The 21,666-nt window shown below is 45.1% G+C and overlaps 1 protein-coding gene across 2 annotated transcripts; it reads right to left on the minus strand.

The window, feature by feature from the left end:
• Positions 1-1,314: 1,314 nt before the first annotated feature.
• On the minus strand, positions 1,315-13,887 carry Azgp1 (alpha-2-glycoprotein 1, zinc-binding). 2 transcript variants are annotated; one of them, XM_048428853.3, is made up of 4 exons: positions 13,764-13,887; positions 5,450-5,710; positions 3,550-3,825; positions 1,315-1,915 (listed from the first exon to the last, which is right to left on the minus strand). In XM_048428853.3, exons 1-4 carry the CDS (start codon positions 13,777-13,779, stop codon positions 1,593-1,595), a joined length of 876 nt encoding a protein of 291 aa, XP_048284810.3. In that variant the 5' UTR covers positions 13,780-13,887; the 3' UTR covers positions 1,315-1,592. The 2 variants fall into 2 exon arrangements, with proteins under 2 accessions (XP_048284810.3, XP_048284809.3); XM_048428852.3 differs by lacking the exon at positions 13,764-13,887 and adding an exon at positions 8,410-8,567.
• Positions 13,888-21,666: the final 7,779 nt, after the last annotated feature.

Below are 21,666 nucleotides of genomic sequence, written 5' to 3' on the forward strand. Positions count from 1 at the left end.
AGGGAGTTTCCTTGAAGAAGCATAGAACAGTCTTGTTGCCTGGGAGAGGCTCTGACTGGCTGAGCTAACTTGCAAAGGACACTTCAGACTACTGAGCTGCCTACAAGTTGTGTAGTGGCCTCAAGGTTTCCAGTTTTTATATGAGCTGTCCCCCATGCTGCGGTGGACTTTGGTGATGAAACTGTCTTTGAGTTACTCCTGCTTTTGTAAGTAACCCCTTACCCATATTCATGTAAATAATTCCAACTAATTGGTTCACTAATTGTGCCTTTGGTGGTATCTTTTCTTTAATCTGTAGTTGGTTTCCTAACTGGGGTTAGTAGAAATTTGTTCACGTCTCCCCAGGAATAGCATCACACAACAGAGACCTGGAAGTATAAGTCAGATAAAACTTTTTTTCTCCTAAGATTGCTTTTGTCAGGTCATCTTTTTACAGCAACAGAAATGAAATGAAGATATCTTTGAGTGAATGAGAATATTCCCATGAATCAACTGTGCGGGAGCAGGACTTGTGGAATATTAGTTTAAGATGTGTTACATTCGTTTATGCTGTGGGATATATGTTTAATGATGGAAAGATGTGTTGTATTCTTTTATGATGCATTTGGCTAACTCTGTAAAGCCTTGTTACTTTGTTTGCCTAAAACACCTGATTGGTTTAATCAAGAGCTGAATGGCCAATAGTTAGGCAGGAGAAAGAAATAGGTGGGGATACCATGCAGAGAGAATAAATAGAAGGAGAAATGTAGGCTAGAAAAGAAGAATGAGAAGAGGGAGGGGCAAGAAAAGGAGAAGGAGAGTAGGATGCCAGGAACCAGTCACCCAGCCACACAACCAGTCACAGAGTAAGAAGGGAAGAAAGACAGATAGAATAAAGAAAGGTTAAGAAGCCCAGAGGCAAAACATAGAAGAGAAACATGATAATTTAAGTTAGAAAAGCTGGTTAGAAATAAGCCAAACTAAGGCTGCACATTCATAAGTAAGAATAAATCTCTGTGGGGCTGGAGAGATGGCTCAGTGGTTAAGAGCATTGCCTGCTCTTCCATAGGTCCTGAGTTCAATTCCCAGCAACCACATGGTGGCTCACAACCATCTGTAATGAGGTCTGGTGTCCTCTTCTGACTTGCAGACATACATGTAGACAGAATATTGTTTAATAACAAATAAATAAGTATTAAAAAAGAATCATCCTTTAAAAAAAAGAATAAATCTCTGTGTACTTTTTTTTTTAGGAGCTGGGTGGCAAGCCCTAAAAGAGTATAAATAAATAATTAATGAATAAATAAATAAATAAATACACATGACACATGAACATCAACTCACACTTTTATAATCTCCAAGGTTAAAACACCTTCCTATACAGTGCCAGGCATGAGGGTCACTGTGAGGGCTTACAGGTTAATCAGTGAGGAGTTTTACAAGATCAGGTGATTTGACATTGAGCGTAAACTCAGTGCTTGGTATTGAAGTCTTCTGTCCCCACACCTGTTCTTGGATTCTTGCCGGCTGTTGTACATCTGCCCATGGAAGGCTTGTGGGTGACAATGACTTCTGAAGTTCAACTCTCTCTCACGTCACGCACAGAGAGTGACTTACTGAGGCCGAGTTGCCACATTGCTTTTGGCTTTTGCTCTCTTTGGCTCATCCCACTGCACTGAGAGAGATTGGGACAGTCCACTGTGTTCCACGTGGCAGAAGTAGGGGTCTCTGTCCTGAGCGGGGACTTCCACCTCCACCCAGGATAGGTACGTGCCATTTCCACTGGGAAAAACACCTCTTGATTCAGATGCTGGCATCTTGCCGGCCTGGTTCCAGTGTAGACTAATTCCTTGAGGGTAGAAGTCATAGGCCAGGCATTTGAATATCCTGTTTCTTCCCGGGGTTGCACGGCTGGTGATGGTCACAGAGGGAGGATCTGTGGAGGGGTAGCGCATGCACATTGGGAGTTTAAGGTGGACCTTTTCCTTCCACACTTTCATTCCTAACTGTCTGGATGACCATCCAATCTGACTCCTCCAAGAGACCTTTGTGAAGCTTGGCAAGGTCTGGGCCTTCTCCCAAGCCTTCCCTGTTGCCTTAGGGTTATATGTCCACAGCTACCCTCTCACTTCCTGCCTCATGCTATGGTGTGTTGACTTCAGTTGGCAACAGACTGAGTTGGGGTTGGGGAGATGGCTCAGTGGATAAAGACCTTGCTGTGCAAACATGATGGTCTGACTTTGAATCTCCATAATACATGTAGAAGTTGGATGCAGTCATGCACGTCTCTATTCCCAGAGCTCATATATGGCGATGGGTAACAGAGACAGGGAAATACTTGGAAACTGGTGGCAGGCTAGCCTGGTGTCTCAAACGAGGTGGAAGGTGGGGACCAACAGCTGAGACTGTCTTCCTATCTCCACACATGCACCACCACACACATACACCCTCATACATACAGCTGTGCATATATACATACACACATCATACATATACACAGATAGCAATACATAGAGACAGGTTGGCCTTGAATTTGTGATATTCCTGCCCTGAGTACTGGGATTACTGGAACCTACACCATGCCCAGATTCTGAGTGTCTTGGGTGTGCTTCATAGCTCCGCTGCCATCTCAGCTCGGCTCCTCAGTTCTGTCCACATCTCTGTCCATTAAGCCTTTTCCTTTTCTAAATAGTCTTTCTAGCTATTTTCCAGTGGAAGTCTCAGCGTGAGGCACTTGATGCTGCTCCTGCTTGTTCATCTTTTCTAACCAGATGTTTTACACACCTACCTCCTTGCTACAAGCAAGACAAGAGACAGCACCATATTGAGGAACTACTATAGAGTTTGGAATCTGAAATACGGAATTGGAGTGCCAGCTGAAGCTGAATCCCAGTTCTGTCTTTCTCCATCCCTCCCACCCCTTTGAGAGACAGGATATAGCTGCCGTGGAACTTGTCTTGTAGACCAGCCCTGAACTCATGGCAATCTTCTAGCCTCAGCCTTCTGAGTGCTGGGATTACAGCATGTGCTGTTAAGTGAGGATTATTTAGGGAACCTTGCCATTGAGCCAGTTTTGGTTCTGATTTTTTTTTTTTGGGTGTATGCTTAGGATTGAATCCAGACTCTTGTATACGCTAGGTGGGTGCTCTACCACTGAGCCACACTCCAGCCCCTCACTGGGGGATTCTAGGCAGGGGCTCTACCACTGAGCCACACCCCAGCCCCTCACTGGGGGACTCTAGGCAGGGACTCTACCACTGAACCACACCCCAGCCCCTCACTAGGAGATTCTAGGTAGGAACTCCACTACTGAGCCACACCCCAGCCCCTCACTGGTAGGTTCTAGGCAGATTCTCTAAAACTGAGCTATACCCTCTAGCTCTTCCCATTTGAAGTTTTGATGAACATTTCCTTTTGGCTTTCACATCATGTCTTCAGAAGGCCTGAATCTTAGTAGATGAGAAAACTGGGGGATTAAGGGACTGATAGGGGTTGATGGGACACCCTGAGCCTGGGATCACCTTGATTTTCAGTTCAGTACTTGGAGCAGGTCATGAAAGCAGTGCATACCTTTTTGGTCCAGGTGAGCTCTGCTGTAGCTCAGGTACCTCTTCAGCATTGCAGGACACTCCTCCTCCAGGTAGGCCTTGGCTCGCTGCACATAGACTTTTTCTGCTTCCCATTTCTGCTTGGTGTTCGCAGCTGCCGGGTCTAAGGGGATCCAGGCTGGGATTTCTTTGTTGAATTCGATGAAATCCTGTCCATCGTAGGCATACCTCCAGAACGCTCCACTGCTTCTGTTGTTCGACAGCTCACAACCGAACATTCCCTGGAAGGTGTGAGACCCTGAAGCCTCCCCGACCCCACAGGGAGTCAGTCAGATGGGTGCCAACTCCAGCTGAGCGACTTTCATTCCTGCGTGCTCGGGACATCTAAACACCCAGTTCTGTATCTTGTGCTGCTAGCCAGGCACGCAGCAGAGGAACAAACTACTTGACTAGGCATTTCAGGCTACTCAGAGCGTTATTGCATTCTTTATAGTTGGAGAATTTCATAAATTATGGACAGATTCCAAGTCTATTGCTTTCTAACAGGGTCAGATGCTCTGAGTACCAAGGATGACCTTGAATTCCTGACCGTCCTGTCTTCATTTCAATAGTACTAAGTTTACAGGTGTGTGACACTGTTCCCAGTTTTATGTGGTACTTGGGACTGAGCCTTTTGTGTGCTAGGCAAGCGCTCCAATTTCAAGCTTTTTTTTGCATCATCCCATTTAATGAACGTGCTTGCATTAGTGGGTGGTGGGTTCTTCAGGATTAAACATAATCACACTGAACTGCACTTCCAAGTTATACAGGAATTATCTGTGGTTTCTTAGAGATTATAGGAGTTTCTACTTGTCAGGTCTATTTTGCATTCAAATCATCACTCTATACATAATTTGATTATTTCCGTATTTCCAGTGGTTAGTATCTGACTTATTGATTTGTTTTTTTTTGGGGGGACAGGGCCTCATTTTGTAGCCCAGGCTGGCTTGGATCTCATGGCACAGGCTGTAACAGACTCATGGCAACCCCCCTGTCTTCGCTTTCTGGATGCTGGAATTACTGGTCAACCACCGTGTTTACCCCAAACCTTTAAAGCCTTTATCCCCTTGCCTATGAACAGTGACCTTATACAGAATGACCTGCCTAGCACAGGTCAATCTGATTACAACAGTGAGTGTTTACCCAGTTCTGAGTAGTGTTGTTGGCACAGGCTCTAAGCTCTAGCTGTCTGGGTTTCAATTCCAGATCTTTCCCTGGTCCACCCACCTCCTTGTTAAATGAAATATGAAATATAATCAAGCTTAAGTGAAACACTTAAAGAAATTCCTCGAAACGACAACTGTAACAATAATCTTTGAAGATGTTATTTTGATCATTAAATGTGTTCGTGCCTGAGCCTGGCACAGAGTAAGTGGTCAGTAAGTTCAAATTACTGCTAATTTCTTTCTTATTAATTATATAATTGTGGGGTGTGTGTGTGTGTGTGTGTGTGTGTGTGTGTGTGTGTGCAGGTATGTGTACCTCTGCATGAACACTCAGAGCCCATAGGATGCTGGGATGCTCCTCTATTGCTCTCCATGGGGATAGTGTTGAATCTGATACCTTCTCAAGTGGGTGGGAGCATGGGGTTGAAAGGTCAGTGGTCTCTGGGTAAGAAGTGACCCTGATACCACTTCCTTTAAGGGCTGAGGTCTGAATCGAGGATAGAAAAAGCCATGGGGAATGAAGAGGTAGATATGAGTGGAGGGGGTGGGGTTGCAGATGAACCTGTGTGCATCTACCTGTGCTTCCTGCTCCCCTCCCGTGTGTGTGTGTGTGTGACTAGATCTATCCAGTGGAATCCTTTCCACTCATATTCACGAGGCTATGGGGTTGCCTCGGGGTGAACACTCCATCTCATTGGTCTATAATAGCTCACTGACCTGCACTGTCCTCATAATAGTCCATGATGTCTTTCAGGGTCACGAGGAAGATCTCCTCCCTGGCCCTCTGAAGCTGGCTCTCCTTCTCCCAGTCCTCCATTCCTTCTACCTGGCTCCAGGGCCCCACGGGCTCCGCCTTCCTGCTGTTGCTGTTGTAGTGGAAGAAGGCCTGGTCATTGAGAAACACAGTGGCTTGAAACCTGGGGAAGTCTTTGCTGGGTCTGGACAAGCCGGTGTAGAGGAAAACCAGAGAGTAAGACCCTGCAGGAGAGAAGAAAATTCTCAGGGGCAGAGTTTATGCACAGGAGGCCCATGCAGAGCTGCAGAGACCCAGGAATGAGGACTTGGCCATGGAGCTTCTTCATCCACCGCTCTTCCTGCCACCTCACACGCTGGGAGGTTCACTCATGGGAAGGGTCTCTGCTTGTACTGGGGATGTCATGTCAGACGTTGTTCTGTGTTGTTTCTACATTGTATCTTCTAATTTACATATAAGGTTATTTGTGTGTGTGTGTATTGTATGTGATGTATGTATGTATTCTTGTGGGTGTGAGCACATGTATATGATGTAGAGGTCAGAGGTCAAGTTGAGATGTCTTCCTTCATCACTCCTCATCTTTTTTTAAGAATTGTTTTTATGTGTTTGTGTGTGTGTGTGTGTGTGTGTGTGTGTGTGTGAGAGAGAGAGAGAGAGAGAGAGAGAGAGAGAGAGAGAGAGACTTGTGCACACACATGCATGCATATTCCACTGTATGTGTAACAGTCAGAGAACAGCTTGTAGGGATTGGTTCTCTTTACCATGTGGGTCCCAGTGATCAAAGTTAGTCATCAGACTTGGTGCCAAATACTATTACTTATAAGCCATCTCTCCGGTCTGTCACCTTATTTTTTTGAGATAAGGTCTCTCACTGGACATGGAATTCATCAGTCCAGGCAGCAGGTTGGCCTATAAATGAACTCTAGGGATCTGCCTCTCTATCTGTCAGTCTGTCTATATCTATCTATCTATCTGTCTGTCTGTCTGTCTATTTGTCTATCTTCTATCTGTCTGCCTATGTATGTATGTATGTATGTATGTATGCATGCATGCATGCATGTATGTATGTATGTATCTATCTATCTATCATCTATTCATTCATCTATCAACTATCTACTATCTCTCTATTTATCTATCTTTCTATCTGTCATATATTCACCCATCTAGCCATCACCTATCTATATCTTCCTGTCTATCTATTCATACAACCGTCATCTGTCTACCCATCCCTGTTTATATTTTTCCATCCATTATCCATCATCCATCCATCTATCCATCCATCCATCCATCCATCCATCCATCCATCCATCCATCCATGTATCTATACCATTAGTTCTGTTTCTCCAGAGGTCCTGTACTAATTCATATTTTTGGTATAGAATATACTTAACATTAAAACTATTTATTTTAAAAATTTTATACACTGCACATGTGTGAAGTGCCCAAAGAGGCCAGACCAGGGACTAGTGTTACAGGAAGTTATAAACTGCCACATGAATTTTGGGAACTAAGAGCAACAAGTACCTCTAAGCGTTGAGCCTTCTCTCCAGCCCCTTTAGAATATACTTAATATTCTAAACTCTGTGCCTTACTATAAAGCAGACATGAATAACTATGCAACATTCTGGAAATGTACCAAGTTTTTAAACTGGCATAGTTTAGAAATTGTCATCCAAAATTTTGTGGTCAACAAACAGAACAGCTCATTCCCTGTGCTGGAACTGCCGACCTCACTGGTTCTCTGCTGCCTCATCTCACTGCAGATGAAGGCCCTGGCTTCCTCGTAGAATCCTCTAGCACACCTCTGTATGCTTTCCTGGGATTCTTTTCATTTGCCCCCAGACAGACAAGTGTATTCAGCCCGTGGAAGAGTGGGAGAAGAAAGTAAAGGAAACTCCATGTGATTCTTACTCAGTTTCACTGTCTGACTTCAGGCAGGTCACTTTACCTCTCTGGGTATGTTTTTTCCCCATCTGAATAGTGAAAAATGTCTTTTGTGTGTCTATGTGGGGGTGCATGTTCATGGGAATGTCATAGTGACCATGAGGGTCAGAGGACAAGCTTGGATGTCAGTCCTGTCTTCCATCTTGTCTGTAGCTGTGTTAGCTGACTCATGAGCTCCTGAGGACTTCTGCTCTGCCTTCTGGTTTGACCTGGGATTATAGACAGATGTGACCACATCTGGATTTCTATGGGTCCTAGAGATCTGAACCCAAGTCCTCAAGATCATGCAGAAAGTATTTTATCCACTGAGCCACCTCTCCAGCCCTGATCTGGATTTTAGATTCAGATTCTCAATTCTTCTAAAAAAAAAATACACTATATAGTGGAGGCTTGCCTTGAACCTTTGATCCTCCTGCTTCCAGCTCCCATGTGCTGGGATCACAGGAATGAGATACATGGTTTTTTGTGGTGCTGGGGTCGTGAACCTAAGGCTTTATGCATGCCCAGCAGTCACCCTATCAACTGAGCTACATCACTAGCCCTCAGTCAGATTCATGTTCTCTTTTTATTATTATTTTCTTTTTTAAAACAATCTTTTTGTAATTTTACATACCAATCACAGTCCCCCCTCCCTTCCCTCCTGATCTCCCTACTTTCCCCCCACCCCACCCCCAATCCACTCTTCAGAGAGGGTGAGGCCTCCTGTTGGGAGTCAACAAGTCTGTCACTGTCACATTGAAGCAGGACCAGGCCCACCCCTGTGAGAATCATGTTCTTTAAGGTCTTATTTAACACAAGTCCAATGACTTCCCGGATGCTTCTACAAGGGTGAACTAGGCTAATTGGCAACTTTACAAACCCGTTACCACTGTTCATATGGGAATCCCCGAGACATGAGGGATCCTTCTGACGGGCCCAGCATTCTGTCCTCTGCCTTTCCTTGGCTTCTCTCCCAATCTTCCTTTGTTTTGCCACTCACCAGTCTCCTGAAGGACTGCAGGACCCAGGAGGAGAGGCAGGGACAGCAGGACAGGCACCATTGCTACTTTAGTGCCTGGGAGGACAGTCAGCCCAGGAATCAGGGCTCTTTTCCTTGAGTCTGGCGTCTTGCCCAGGGGAGGTGACTCCCCAGCCAATGGGAGAGCCATGAGAGGAATTCCTGTTGGAAACATGCACGAACCGGCGGGCAGAGGTGTGGTCACAGTCTTCACACACAGAAGCTGCTGAGAGCTGAGAAAGCCGGTCTCAGAACTGAGACCCTGTGTATTCCTCAGGTGAAAGAACAGCAGTGGGGTGGAGGGCTGTATAGTAGGTGGTAGAAGTTGAAAGTGTGTTACTCTTACAGTATGCAGTGAGATCCCCATGCTGGTGTCAGCAGGGGTGGGGGGATTTGGGTGTTGTAAGACCATGTTGTAAAGTTCTGAATATGTCCAAAGTGCCAGCCTGGTACATCTTGTGAAATCAAGGGATAAACCTAAACACACCCTCCAGCTTCCCTTGCTTTTAGTAGACTTCATTGACTGACCGACCGAGACAGGATCTCACATATCCCGAGCTGGCCTCCAGCTTCCTAGGTAGCTGATGATGATTCTCATGCTTCTATGTCCCAAGCCCTGGAATTACAGGCATGAGCCACCACACTTGGCGTATGTGGTGCAGGGCATGGAACCTGGGGCTTCAAGCATGCCAGGAAAGCACTCTGCTAACTGAACTACATCCCAGCCCCTGAGTTGACTTTAAAGGCCACTAATTTTTAAGTCACGTGATTGAACAGTGTAGTCTCCCACTAGCTTTGCTTTGAAGGCTAGAAAGCCATTGACAGTGGAGGCTGCTGCTAGCAGGGACCCCTCAAAAAGACCACCCCCAAAAGAGCTGCAGGTGCAAGGCTTTTTAAAGGGACTTGTGGAGAGGCATTTACACAGGAGGACATCGAAGTGATTATGGAATCCTGGATTGTTAGAAACTTGGGGTGGTTTGATTTCTTCCTCCCCTTCCGCTCCCTCCCTCCCTCTCTCCCTTCTTTCTTTCTTTCTTTCTTTCTTTCTTTCTTTCTTTCTTCCTTCCTTCCTTCCTTCCTTCCTTCCTTCCTTCCTTCCTTCCTTCCTTCCTTTTTTTCTTTCTTTCTTTGTTTCTTTCTTTCGTCAGTAGAGAAAGGCTTTTTTTAGGGGTGAGGAAACATACATACAGCAAGCACATAGAGAGAAAAACTGTTCTCAGAGTGGGTGGGGGCTCAGGAAACCCAGCCCCCCTTTCTTCCCTTCTCTCTGTCCCTCCCTTCCTCCTTCCTTCCTACCTTTCTTTTCTGAGACTAGGTGTCCTTACGCAGCTCTGACTGCCCTTGAACTTCTTTCTGATCCATTTGCCTCCTAAATGCTGGGATCACAGGCATGCACTCCCACGTCTGGTTTGCACAGACTACTGTTATCTGTAGGATGCCAGGCACTCTGGGTCCTGTAAATCTAAAGACAAGTACCTGGGTAGGAAGAGGTTTTTTTTTTTTATGTTTTCTTTCTCCAGGAATGGCTAATACTGCCATTCCTTTATAAGCTGCTTTACAAGCTGCTGTGACAAAATACCAGACAAAAGAAAATTAAGGAGGGAAGGCTCACTCTGGTGTGATGAGCATCTCCAGCTGTGTGTGAGGCTGCTGGTCATGTTACACCCAAGGTCAGGAATCACAGGGGCGAATCACAGGAAATCACAGGTCACTTTCTTCTTTCTAATTCAGTCTAAATCCACAGCCCAAAGTGTAGTGCCACCCACGTTCAGGTTGGGTCTTTTGGAAAACACTCTGGAAAGACACTCAGAGTCACTAAGCTGTGTGTCTTCTAGGTGGCTCTAATGATCCAGTCATGTTGACAATGGTTAGCCATCATAGTTATAAAAGGTGTTTTTCATTAAAGAACCTGGAAGGTAACAATAGGCTACCTTAGCCTAGACGGCAGGAAGACTGTGGGACACAGAGGAAAGTGACTTCCCACTGGAGGACAGGGAGGAGCCATCCTCTGGTGGCTTCAGTCTGGAGGTCATCCACAGCAAACTAGCAGGTAACTAATAATGTATTACCACTGTGTAAGCAGTCAAACTAGAGGGTTTATTCAGGTTTTCCCTTGGTAGCCGGTTTATTGCTTCCAGCACTAGGGATTAATTGAATTCTTTGGATGATGTGGTGGTTTATGTGATTGTCAGTTTGGCAATGTCTAGAACCATCATGGAGACAAGCCTCTGGCATCTCTATAAAGGGTTTTTCAGACTGGGCTAATTGAACTGTGAAGCCCCCACTGTGGGTGTCAATGATACCATCCCATGGGCTGGGGGCTCTGACTAAATGAAAAAAGGAGAAAGTGAGCTGTCTTTGCCCCCGACTGTGGATGCAATGTAACTAACTGCTTCATGCTCCTGCCACCATGCCTTCCTTCCACAATGGAGTGTGTCCTCGAACTCCGAGCCACGATAAACCTTTCCTTCCTCAAGTTGCTTTGTCAGGTACTTTGTCATGGCGATAAGAAAAGTAACCAATATCACATCTGTCAGCCTGTCTGTCTATTTGTCTGTCTGTCTATCTATCTATCTATCTCATCCATCTATCATCCATATCTATCAATATCTATCATCCATCCATCATCCTTCCATCCATTTATCTATCTGTCTGTCTGTCTGTCTATCTATCCATCCATCTATCTCTGTCTGTCTTTCTATCTCTGTCTTTCTTTTTCATCACCGTCATCATCATCTGTGTGTGTGTGTGTGTGTGTGTGTGTGTGTGTGTGTGTGAGTGTGTGTGTATACATTCCAGAGTTGGAAGAAACCTGCAGGAGCCAGTTCTCTCCTTCCGCCATGTGGAAGGCCCTGGATATTAAACTCAGGCCTTCAGGCTAGCAACAAATGCCTCTCCCTACTGAGCCATCTGGCTGTCCTGAATTTTTTCCTTTTAGAGACAGTTTCTCACTATGTAGCCCTGGCTGTACCGGCACTCTCTGTGTAGACCAGAGTGGCCTCAATCTCCCAGGAATCTTTCTACCTCTGTCTCTCTAGTGCTTGGATTAAAGGCATATACTGCCATACCCAGTTGAAATACATTTAAAAAATAAATTTAATTACTTCTATTTGTATAGTATATATGTGTAGGGCCCACAGGTCTACCCCTCCTCCCAGGGTTCATATTGAGGATAGCTAGCAGTTTCTGGCAAAACATCTAGTTTGTTCCTGTGCTCACTATGCCCACCCTGGTGGATAGCTATAGGGGAGGCCCCCCCCCGCCCCTCGTCTTAAGCCTGGCAATGTTCCACCCGCCTGGGGGATTTCCACTGTGCAGCAGTTAGGCATATAAAGTTTTCTCTAAGCTTGAATAAACGGCATTCTGCATTCTCTCTTCACGAATGGCACATGTCTCTTGTGTTCTTTAATCTCTAGCCCCTTGCCTGACTCGCTAACTGTAACACAGCCGTTTACATATATGTGCATGTGTGTGCTTGTATGTATGCTACAGCATACCTGTGGAGTCATAGAATAGCTTTCAGGACTCAGTCCTCCCCTTCAATCACGTGGTTCTAGGGATTGAACTCGAGTCACCAGGATTGCCAGCAGGTCCCTTTACTCCCTAACTCAGTTTTCAAGACCTCAAATGAGACCAAAGCCCTATGCTTTATTGTGTTTGTGAGAATTTTGCTGATCCTCTCCAGAGTCCGGATCACACTAATTGTACTTGATCCTTTCATTAATTTGTCCTTTCAGTAATACGAGTCATCAGGGCTGTGTGTGTGCATGCATATGTGTGTGTATGTGAGTGTGCATGCATGTATATGTGTGTGTGCATGTGTCTGTATGTGTATGTATGTCTGTATGTGTGTGTTGTGTGTGTGTATATGTGTGTGTGCCACACAGAAGACAGTTTGCAGTGTTTCTCTCCTTCTTCCAGGTTGTCCCTTAGGTGTGGCAGTGCAGGTTCCTTTCCCCACTGAGCTATCTTCCTGACCCTTCACGGGTTATTTTTAGCAGACGGGCAAGTAAGCTAAATCGGAGCACACCACCAGAGTGAAGGGTCCCTGGCCAGGCTTCAGTGGTCATGGCTGCTCTCAGTATCTGGAATTAGGAGTCTCACTCTATTTCTCCTTCCTTGAGGTGGTCTCCTCCTGGAATAGGTGAGGACTCTCTCCTTCTATATTTGTTTTTGTGTGTATGTGTGTGGGTGTGTGTATGTGTGTGGGTGTGTGTATGCAGCACATACGTGGAGGTCAGAGGACACCTTGTGGGAGTCAGTTCTCTCCTGCCACTGTTTGGGAGGATTGAATTCTGGTCATCGGGCTTGGCAGCAGGCATCTTTCCAATTGAACCCTCTCACCTGCCCACAAGTAGAAAAATTTTTTAGAGATTGTCCTCACCTACAATTCAGTTTGTTACAACTAGGTACATTAGACACAAGAATATGTATAAGGGCCAGGTGGTGGTAGTGCGCACTTTTAATCTCAGCACTCAGGCAGGGACAAGTAGATCTCTGGTTTGAGGACAGCCTGGTCTACAGAGTGAATTCCAGGACAGCCAGGGATACACAGAGAAACCCTGTCTCAAAAGACAAACAAAAACAAAAATAAGAAATAAAAAACAATATGTATAAGGTATGACTATACAAAAAAAAAATCCCGAAGTGTACTAGGGGAAAGGGCAAACATGCCTTGCTCATGTGTTACTCAGAAGCGGTTTGGGGAAGCCTTCTGGACCCTGCCAAATGGGCTTTTATTTTTTCTAGAGCCCAGTTCTTCCCTTTTCTAGTTAGTGTGACTAACTCTTACTCAGTCTTAAGCCCTCTTATCTGCCTCAGTGTTCCCAAACTTGTTCTTTTGATCCAAATATTAAAAAACCTTCCTCCTCTCTCCTTTCTCTCTCTCTCTCTGTGTGTGTGTGTGTGTGAGCATGCCACTACTTGTGTGTAGATATCAGAGGACAGCACTGAGTATTGGTTCTATCTTGTTTGAGTTAGTGTCTGTCTTGTTCACCAGTATATACACCAGGCTAGCTGGCCTATGCAGTAGCTTCTGAGGCTTCTCCTGTCTGACTCCCATCTCTCTGTAAGTAAAAGCATTAGGAAGCACTGGGATTACAGGTGTGCACTACTGCATTTGACTTTTTGTGGATTCGGGGGATCTGAGCTCAGGACCTTGCACTTGTGCAGCGAGCACCCTTACCCACGTATCCACCTCCCCCAACCCCTAAAGTCTATTTCAGGGGTAACACTTCTCACATCCTTAGAGAAAAGGGAGAACTAAGGACTCTGTGTAAATAAGAAACCAAAACCATTTCTTTTTTTTTCCCTTGAGGAATTTTCTTTTGCCTTACCTGTGCCCTGTCCCATATAAAGCAAACTTTCATGCTGTGTACTCTAGGTATCCTTTAAGCACGAGTCGGGATTTCTTCTGGAATCCTGGGCTGGAGCCGAAGACAAGAGAATACTGTTTCCTCCCACCAGTGGATGGATACCACAAGTGCGTGAAACCTGCTTTTTTTCTTTGCTATTGACCTTTATGGGTGTTGCAAGCGTTGTTCCTTTAATGTTTGCTTTCACTAGCTCGTCTGCAGAGCTGTTTGTTTGTTTCAAGAGGGTGTCTGGGTTACCATGTGGGGTGCTGGGACTGCATGCTGTGTGTGTGTATGTGTGTTGTGCATGTGTTTATACATATGTGTGGGCGCTAGAAATCGATGTCTTGTGTCTGTCTCAGTTGTTCCCGCTTTATATTGAGACAGGATCTCCCACTAAATCGGAACCTCACACGTTTGTCTTGACTGGTTGGCCAGCAAGTCCCGAGTATCCTCCTGTCTCTGCCTCTTCAATCTTGGGATTACAGATATATGCTGCTTGCTTAAATTTGGGTCCTAATGTCTACACAGCAAGCGTTTTAGAGACAGCTGTCTCTCCAGATGATAGTTTATGCTTTTATGTATCTCTCTGTACCCACATACCCACCCACTCTGCAGCTAAGCTGGGAGAACCCACCTTTCCCACCTCCAGCTTTGGCTAAGGCACTTCAGAGGCAGAACAAACCACACTGCCTAGACTCTGGCTTCATCACCTAATGGGCCACCCACAACTCTTCAGGGTCAGCAAAGAGCATAATTCATCCTGATCCTCGGAAGTCACACTGAGATCTCATCTGTAAATCTCAGCTCAGAAGCCTTCTGCCACACTAGATATGTGGGTAGAGTTGGAGGCTGGTGTAGGCCACTGTGTCTCCTACAGAACTTCACTGTGGACCATTGGGAAGAGTCATCAAAGATCAGTTTTAGTAACATTCTGATGCAACCCCGCTTCAATCGATGGGAACAATCGACTTGCCATCCCCACCTCCACTAATTTAGATAACCGTCCACCCGCTCAAAAGTGGATGTGTGACAGAAGAGGGCACCAAACCTTATTACAGATGGTTGTGAGCCATCATGTGCTTGCTGGGAATTGAACTCAGGACCTTTGGGAGAGCAGGCAATGTTTTTAACCTCTGAGCCTTCTTCCCAGCCCCTTAAATACCGTTTCTACATTCCTTAGGGGTTATAGGTATATTTGAAGTGTTTATTTGGTCTTGATTTAATTTTCGTATATGGTACCTACCCAGGAAAAAATGTCCCTTTCTATTAGATTTCCCAGTTTTGTGGCATACAGGTTTTTGAAGTATGACCTACTAATTCTCTGGATTTCCCCAGTGTCAGTTATATCTCCCTTTTCATTTCTGGTTTTGTTAATTCATATATTCTTGCTGCCTTTGGTTAGTTTGAATAAAGGTTTGATTTTCTAAAGGTAAAAAAAAAAGTGGATGTGTGAGGAAGAGGCAGTTTGCCATATGTCTTATGCTCCCTGCATGTTCTTGCTTGGCATCTCAAGAATGCAAGAGCTGAAACTGGAGAGATGACTCCGTGGGAACTCGAGTTCAGATCCCCAGCAACCATATAAAATTTGGGTGACTGTGCACATCTATAATCCAGCACTAGGGGACAGACCCAGGATCACCACAGGAATGTGCAGGTAGGGGTGTTGGAGGCTTTATTGGCAGCCAGGTTAGCTGGCCAGTGCCAGGTTCGGTGGCAGACTTTGGCTTAAAAACAAGCAAGGAGCCAGACTTGGTGGCACACACTTTTAAGCCTGGCACTGGGAGGTAGAGGCAGGCGTATCTCTGTGAGTTTGAGGCCGTCCTACTCTACATAGCAAGTGATGGACTGATCAGGGCTCCACAGTAAGGCCCAATTGCCTAAAGCAAAACAGGCAGTGAGGTGTAGCAGTGATTGAGGGAGAAAGTCTGAAGTTGACCTCAGGCTTCCACAAATGCCTACACGGGTGAGCACACCTGCACACACATGTGTATACATTCACTACCCGCCCCCACTCACCCCTCCCCCATTGTCTGTTCTTTGTCCAGGCCATTTCTCAGAATGGTTTGCAGTGGAGTGTTTTCATGGGACAAAATGCCGACTCCCTTTGCAAAAACAAACAGGTGCCCTTACTGTTATTTGCAAACACGTGATTTCACCAAGACTGATATTTCTAGACCGCAGCATAAATCTTTCCAGTGCTCATCTGGCTACAGAGAGACATTAGAATTTTAAGGGCCCAAGGGAACTTTGGCCAAGAAAGACACGCATGCTTCAGTTGGTGCCTCAGCCCATAGGGCTCTCTTTCGCAGCGCTCCTCTCTTTTGCAGGTGTTCTGCAAACAGCAGCAGGTCAATTTACTGGCCCATAATTCCGGACCCTGAGGAGCACTCACACTAGGGGACAATCTTATGCCTCCCTTCCCTGCATTGCTCACCTTTTGCAGGTACTGGTGTTCTTGCGGTTGGAAGGAGCTATGACTTGAGTCAGCCAACTCATCTGTGATGGAGCGGTATATAAGTAAGGGTACAATTTCGGGAATAGTGAAAGACAATCTGCCCTTGGTTGTGGGCTTGCCGACAGGGAAAGGGCAAAAAAATTAAATTTCACTGTAACTTCTCCAAGTGGTCGCTAGGTGGCGTCATATCCTGACTGGGACCAGGACTACTCCCAAGGCCTGAGAGCAAGAAAGAACAGTGTGAATACATACCATATTCCTCTTTTTGGGTCTGGCTTACCTCACTCAGTAAAGCGTTTTCTATGTCCATCCATTTGCATGCAAAATTCAAGATGTCATTGTTTTTTACCGCTGAGTAAAACTCTAGTGTATATATGTTCCACACCTTCTTTAACCATTCTTCTATTGAGGAGCACCTAGGTTGTTTCCAGGTTCTGGCTATTACAAATAGTGCTGCTATGAACATAGTTGAACAAATGCTTTTGTAGTATGATAGGGCATCTCTTGGGTATATTCCCAAGAGTGGAATTGCTGGGTCCTGAGGGAGGTTGACTCCCAGTTTCCTGAGAAACCGCCACACTGATTTCCACAGTGACTGTACAAGTTTGCATTCCCACCAACAATGGATGAGAGTTTCCCTCTCTCCACATCCTCTCCAGCATAGGCTATCATTGGTGTTTTTGACTTTAGCTAATCTGACTGGTGTAAAATGGTATCTCATAGTTATTTTGATTTGCATTTCCCTGATCGCTAAGAATGTTGAGCATGACCTTAAGTGTCTTTTGGCCATTCGGAGTTCTTCTGTTGAGAATTCTCTGTTCAGATCAGCACCCCATTTTTTAATTGGGTTAATTAGAGTTTTAGTATCTAGGTTCTTGAGTTCGTTGTATATTTTGGAGATCAGACCTTTGTCTGTTGAGGGGTTGGTGAAGATCTTCTCCCAGTCAGAAGGTAGCCTTTTTGTCTTACTGACAGTGTCTTTTGCTTTACAGAAGCTTCTCAGTTTCAGGAGGGCCCATTTATTCATTGATTCTCTTATTGTCTGTGCTACTGGGGTTCTACCTAGGAAGTGGTCTCCTGTGCCTATGTCTTGTAGACTACTTCCCACTTTCTCTTCTATCTGGTTCAAAGTGGTCAGATTAATGTTGAGGTCTTTAATCCATTTGGACTTGATTTTTGTGCATGGAGTGGATTCTAGCCATAATTAAAGGTCTTTGAGCCTATTATTCGAGATCCTAGAGAAGCTAAATAAGAAGGTGAACCTGAAGAAAATCATGTACTTATCCTCCTGGAGATTCGAAATAGACAAGAGTCCCAGGTAACCTCGGGTGCATGGGGGGGGGGGGTGGGTGGGAGGGTTGTTGGAAGGGGAGAGGGTTAGAGAGAAGGGAGTAGGGGAGGAATGGGGAAAACTCGGGGGACTGAGATGGGGGGAGGGAGGAAGGATGGATATGGGATCAGGGAAGAATATATCTCAACTAAGGGAGTCATTTTAGGGTTTACAAGAGACTTGATTATAAATGGGATCCCAGGTCCAAGGAGAGATCCCCAGATTGTTCTCTAGACAGAGGAGAGGGTGCCTGAACCGGCCTTGGCCTATAACCATACTGATGAAGATTTTGCTTATCACCTTAGATCCTTCATCCGACGATGGATGGTGATACAGATGGAGACCCACATTGGAGCACCGGACTGAGCCCCCATGGTCCAAATGAGGGGCAGAAGGAGGAAGAACATGAAAAAAACCTCAGGACCGCATGGGGTGCGATCACCCACTGATACAAGGGGACTGATCTAATGAGAGTTCACCAAGGCCAGTTGGACTGGGACTGAACGAGCATGTGATCCAACCAGATTTTCTGAATGTGGCTGGCCTGGAGCCTTTCTGAAAAGCCACTGACAATGACACTGGGACTTGTTTCCTCTGCATATACTGGATTTTTGGGATCCAGTCTGTTTGGATACTCACCTTCCTGGACCTGGAGGGAGGGGGGAGGAACTTGAACTTCCCACAGGGCTGGAAGCCCTGACTGCTCTTAGGGATGGAGAGGGAGGAGGAGGGGGAGTGGGGAGTGGGAGGGTGTTGGGAGGAGGGGCGGAAATGGAAACTTTCATAATTTAATAAACTTTGAAAAAAAAAAGAAAGAACAGTGTGGCAGTGTGGCATAATTTTACCTCAATGAACCAACGCTCTCAGGATGCACTCGTCAGAAGGCAAAGGCCTCCGTGGGGGTGTGGGGTGGTGCAGGGACGTACTTTTGCCTGGATTTATGATTCCTGATTTGACATTTTAGGAAATAACTTTAGATGATTGCAGAATCTTCCAAACCCGGTCATTCACATGGAACCTGGGGGCCTGTACAAGTTAGTCAAGTGCCATCTAAAACTGACTTATATCCCTTATCTCTTTTTCCTCCTCCTCCTCCCTCCTCTTCCCCTTTGTCCTCTTTTTTTTGTATTTGAGAACATGCTTGTATTTTAATAAATAATTTATGTACAAACTAGTATCAAAACAAAGAAAATACAAAACATACAGTATTTCATTTGACATACATGATACAGACTCACTTACATGAGGTTATAAGAAAGACACTCATTATTGAAACTGAAATGAAACAGCATGATGATTTAATAATATTTAATATTTAATAAATAGTACTTAATATTATAAGTACTATTTATGTTACGACAAATACATGTACCACTGTTAAATAAAATATTTATGATTTTAGTAAATTATCAAATACACTTACTCAAATTTAGATTTTATATACTTTGCCATGGTACATCAAAAAGAATAAATTATTTGGAAATAGCTATTTTCATAAGGAACAGTGCTACATAGAATTTACAGCTATTCAACAGATGAGAGATGCATTCATGAGTAAAAAAAATGATCCCCAAAGTAACATAACTGACAGTATGTTAAAATCTTGATGAATTTTAAAGGTAATAAAAAGGTTCAAACAACATAAATGGCCCTCAAATGAAGAATGGATAAGAAAAATGTGGTACATTTACACAATGGAGTACTAAACAGCAGAAAAAATGGCATCTTGAAATATGAAGGCAAATGGATGGAGCTAGAAAACGTCATTTTGAGTGAGGTAACTCAGACAGCCTACAAATCACAATCCCAAGAAAGACATACATGGATCTAATCTACATGAGAAGTAGAAAAAGACAAAATATCCAGAGTAAAATGGAACATGGGGACCATGGGAGAGAGAGGGGAGCAGAGAAAAATGTAGAGCACAATAAAATCAATAAAATAACTAAAAATGATTCATATAAAACTGTTTTAGCTCAGTACAACTAAGGCTATGCTATGTCGTCAAACCATTTGAAAAAGCATAACAAGGTAAAAGTTCTTTATAAATTTATAATCAGTTGAAATGAACTTTAAAGTCAGCTTCAAAATTACCCTGCAGTCATTATGAGAAGCGCTGAGAAAACACTGAAGAAGTCAGTGTCATCACGCTTTTCTTGACTTAGTCCAACAGAAACAGAAAAAGTCTTTAAATATATATAAAATAGTCTTCAAAGACATTTTCCAGTCTCCATCCAAATAGCGAGTTCAATTTTAATGATTGATTCATTCACGCCACACCTTCTAGACCTTTGGTGACTATCAAGGCCAGCTGGACTGGGACTGAAAAAGCATGGGATCAAACCGGACTCGGGCTCTCTGAACATGACGGACAATGAGGGATGACTGAGAAGCCAAAGACAATGGCACTGGGTTTAGATCCTACTACATGTACTGGCTTTGTGGGAGCCTAGTCTCGTTGCACACCGTCCTCTTGATCACCCTCCTTCCCTTCTCTCCTTTCCCCTCCCTCTTCTCTCCTCCCCCTTCTTCATCTTCTCCTCTCCTCCTCTTTCCCACCACCTTATTCTCTCCTCTTTTCCTTCTCTTCCTTGTCTCTTTTTTATTTTGAAGCTCATGCAGCTCAGGCTGGTCTCCCGCTTGCACCGCTCCCTCTACCTCAGCTTCCTGAGCGGCTGGGTTTACAAGCCTGCAACACCAGGCTTTGCTGGATCCCCGTTGGCAGGCTGTCTGTCCAAAAAACGTGTCATTGAGTCTTTTGGTCCTAGGGTCCCAAGGCTTCCTTCCATGCAAGGCTCTGCTCAGTGTGGGAAGAGGAGACCTGCAGCCTGGATTCCTCTTGAACCTCTGGTGTGGCTTTACTAGAGGAACCACCCTTTATTATACCCCTGGAGTCCACCCTTAAACCCACCCTTTAGTCTTCAAGTGATTTGGTTGGAGCTGAGGTGAGGAAGAAACTGGCGTTCCTTCCCTGCTTTCTATCCCAGGTCTCCACAACTTTGGCTGGTGCAGTGCAGTTTGCAGCCTGGCAGGCTTTAAGAAATTATATATCTCGGGGCGGAGAGATGGCTCAGAGGTTAAGAGCATTGCTTGCTCTTCCAGAGGTCCTGAGTTCAATTCCTAACAACCAGAAGTCCTGAGTTCAATTTCCAGCAACCACATGGTGGCTCACAACCAACTGTAATGAGATCTGGTGTCCTCTTCTGTCATGCAGGCAGAACACACACATACATACAATATATAATAAATCTTTTTAAAAATTATAGCTCTCCCCTTAAACATGTATAAAATTGCTGATGTGGGGATGTAGCTCAGTTGGTAGAGTACTCGACTCTGGGTACCATCTCCCCCCACATCATGGGTGTGTTTGTGCATATTGGGGAAGTAAAGGCTGGAGTGTGTGTGTGTAGATTGTGTAAGTGCACATGTGTATAGATGCTCATGCCTGTGCAGAGGCCAGAAGACGCTGTTGAGTGCCCTGCCTTATCACTCACTGCCACATTTCTCCAAGGCAGGGTTTCTTACTGAGCCTGAAGCCAGGTTGGCAGCCAGCAAGCCCAAATCTTTACTCTCTACCCACCTCCAGACAGTGTTGAGGCTACAAGAATGCATAACCACACTGTTTTTTTTTTTTCATGTGGGTGCTTGGGATTTCAGATTCAAGTCCTCATGCTCCCACAATGAACACTCTTACCCTCTGAGCCACCTCTCTAGTCCTGCTTACTTGTGTGTGTGTCAATATCTGTGCTTTTTGATAGTCTTAGGCAATCCCTGTGAAAAGGTCATTCGATCCTAAAGGGGTCACAACCCACAGGCTGAAAACCGCTATTCTAGGCTGCTGGGCTTCTTTGCACTCCTTACCCACGGGTGATGCCTGCTGCCCAAGTACCCGGCTACCCAAGGTCTTGGCACACATCACGAACATCTGGCTGTGGGAGGAGGCTGGTCTCATCTGGTGGGAAGAGGAGGGACAGCGAGGACATTGTTGGTGGCATAAAGCAGTGCCGTGAGAGCTTCCTGGCACTAGGCCAAAGAAAGTTACTCTGAAAGAGAGGCTTGTCTTGGTGTTTTAATGTCTCGACAGCAGCTTAGAAATA

This window comes from Myodes glareolus, chromosome 2, assembly GCF_982192425.1.
Source record: "Myodes glareolus chromosome 2, mMyoGla1.1, whole genome shotgun sequence".
Taxonomy (NCBI): Eukaryota; Metazoa; Chordata; class Mammalia; order Rodentia; family Cricetidae; genus Myodes; species Myodes glareolus.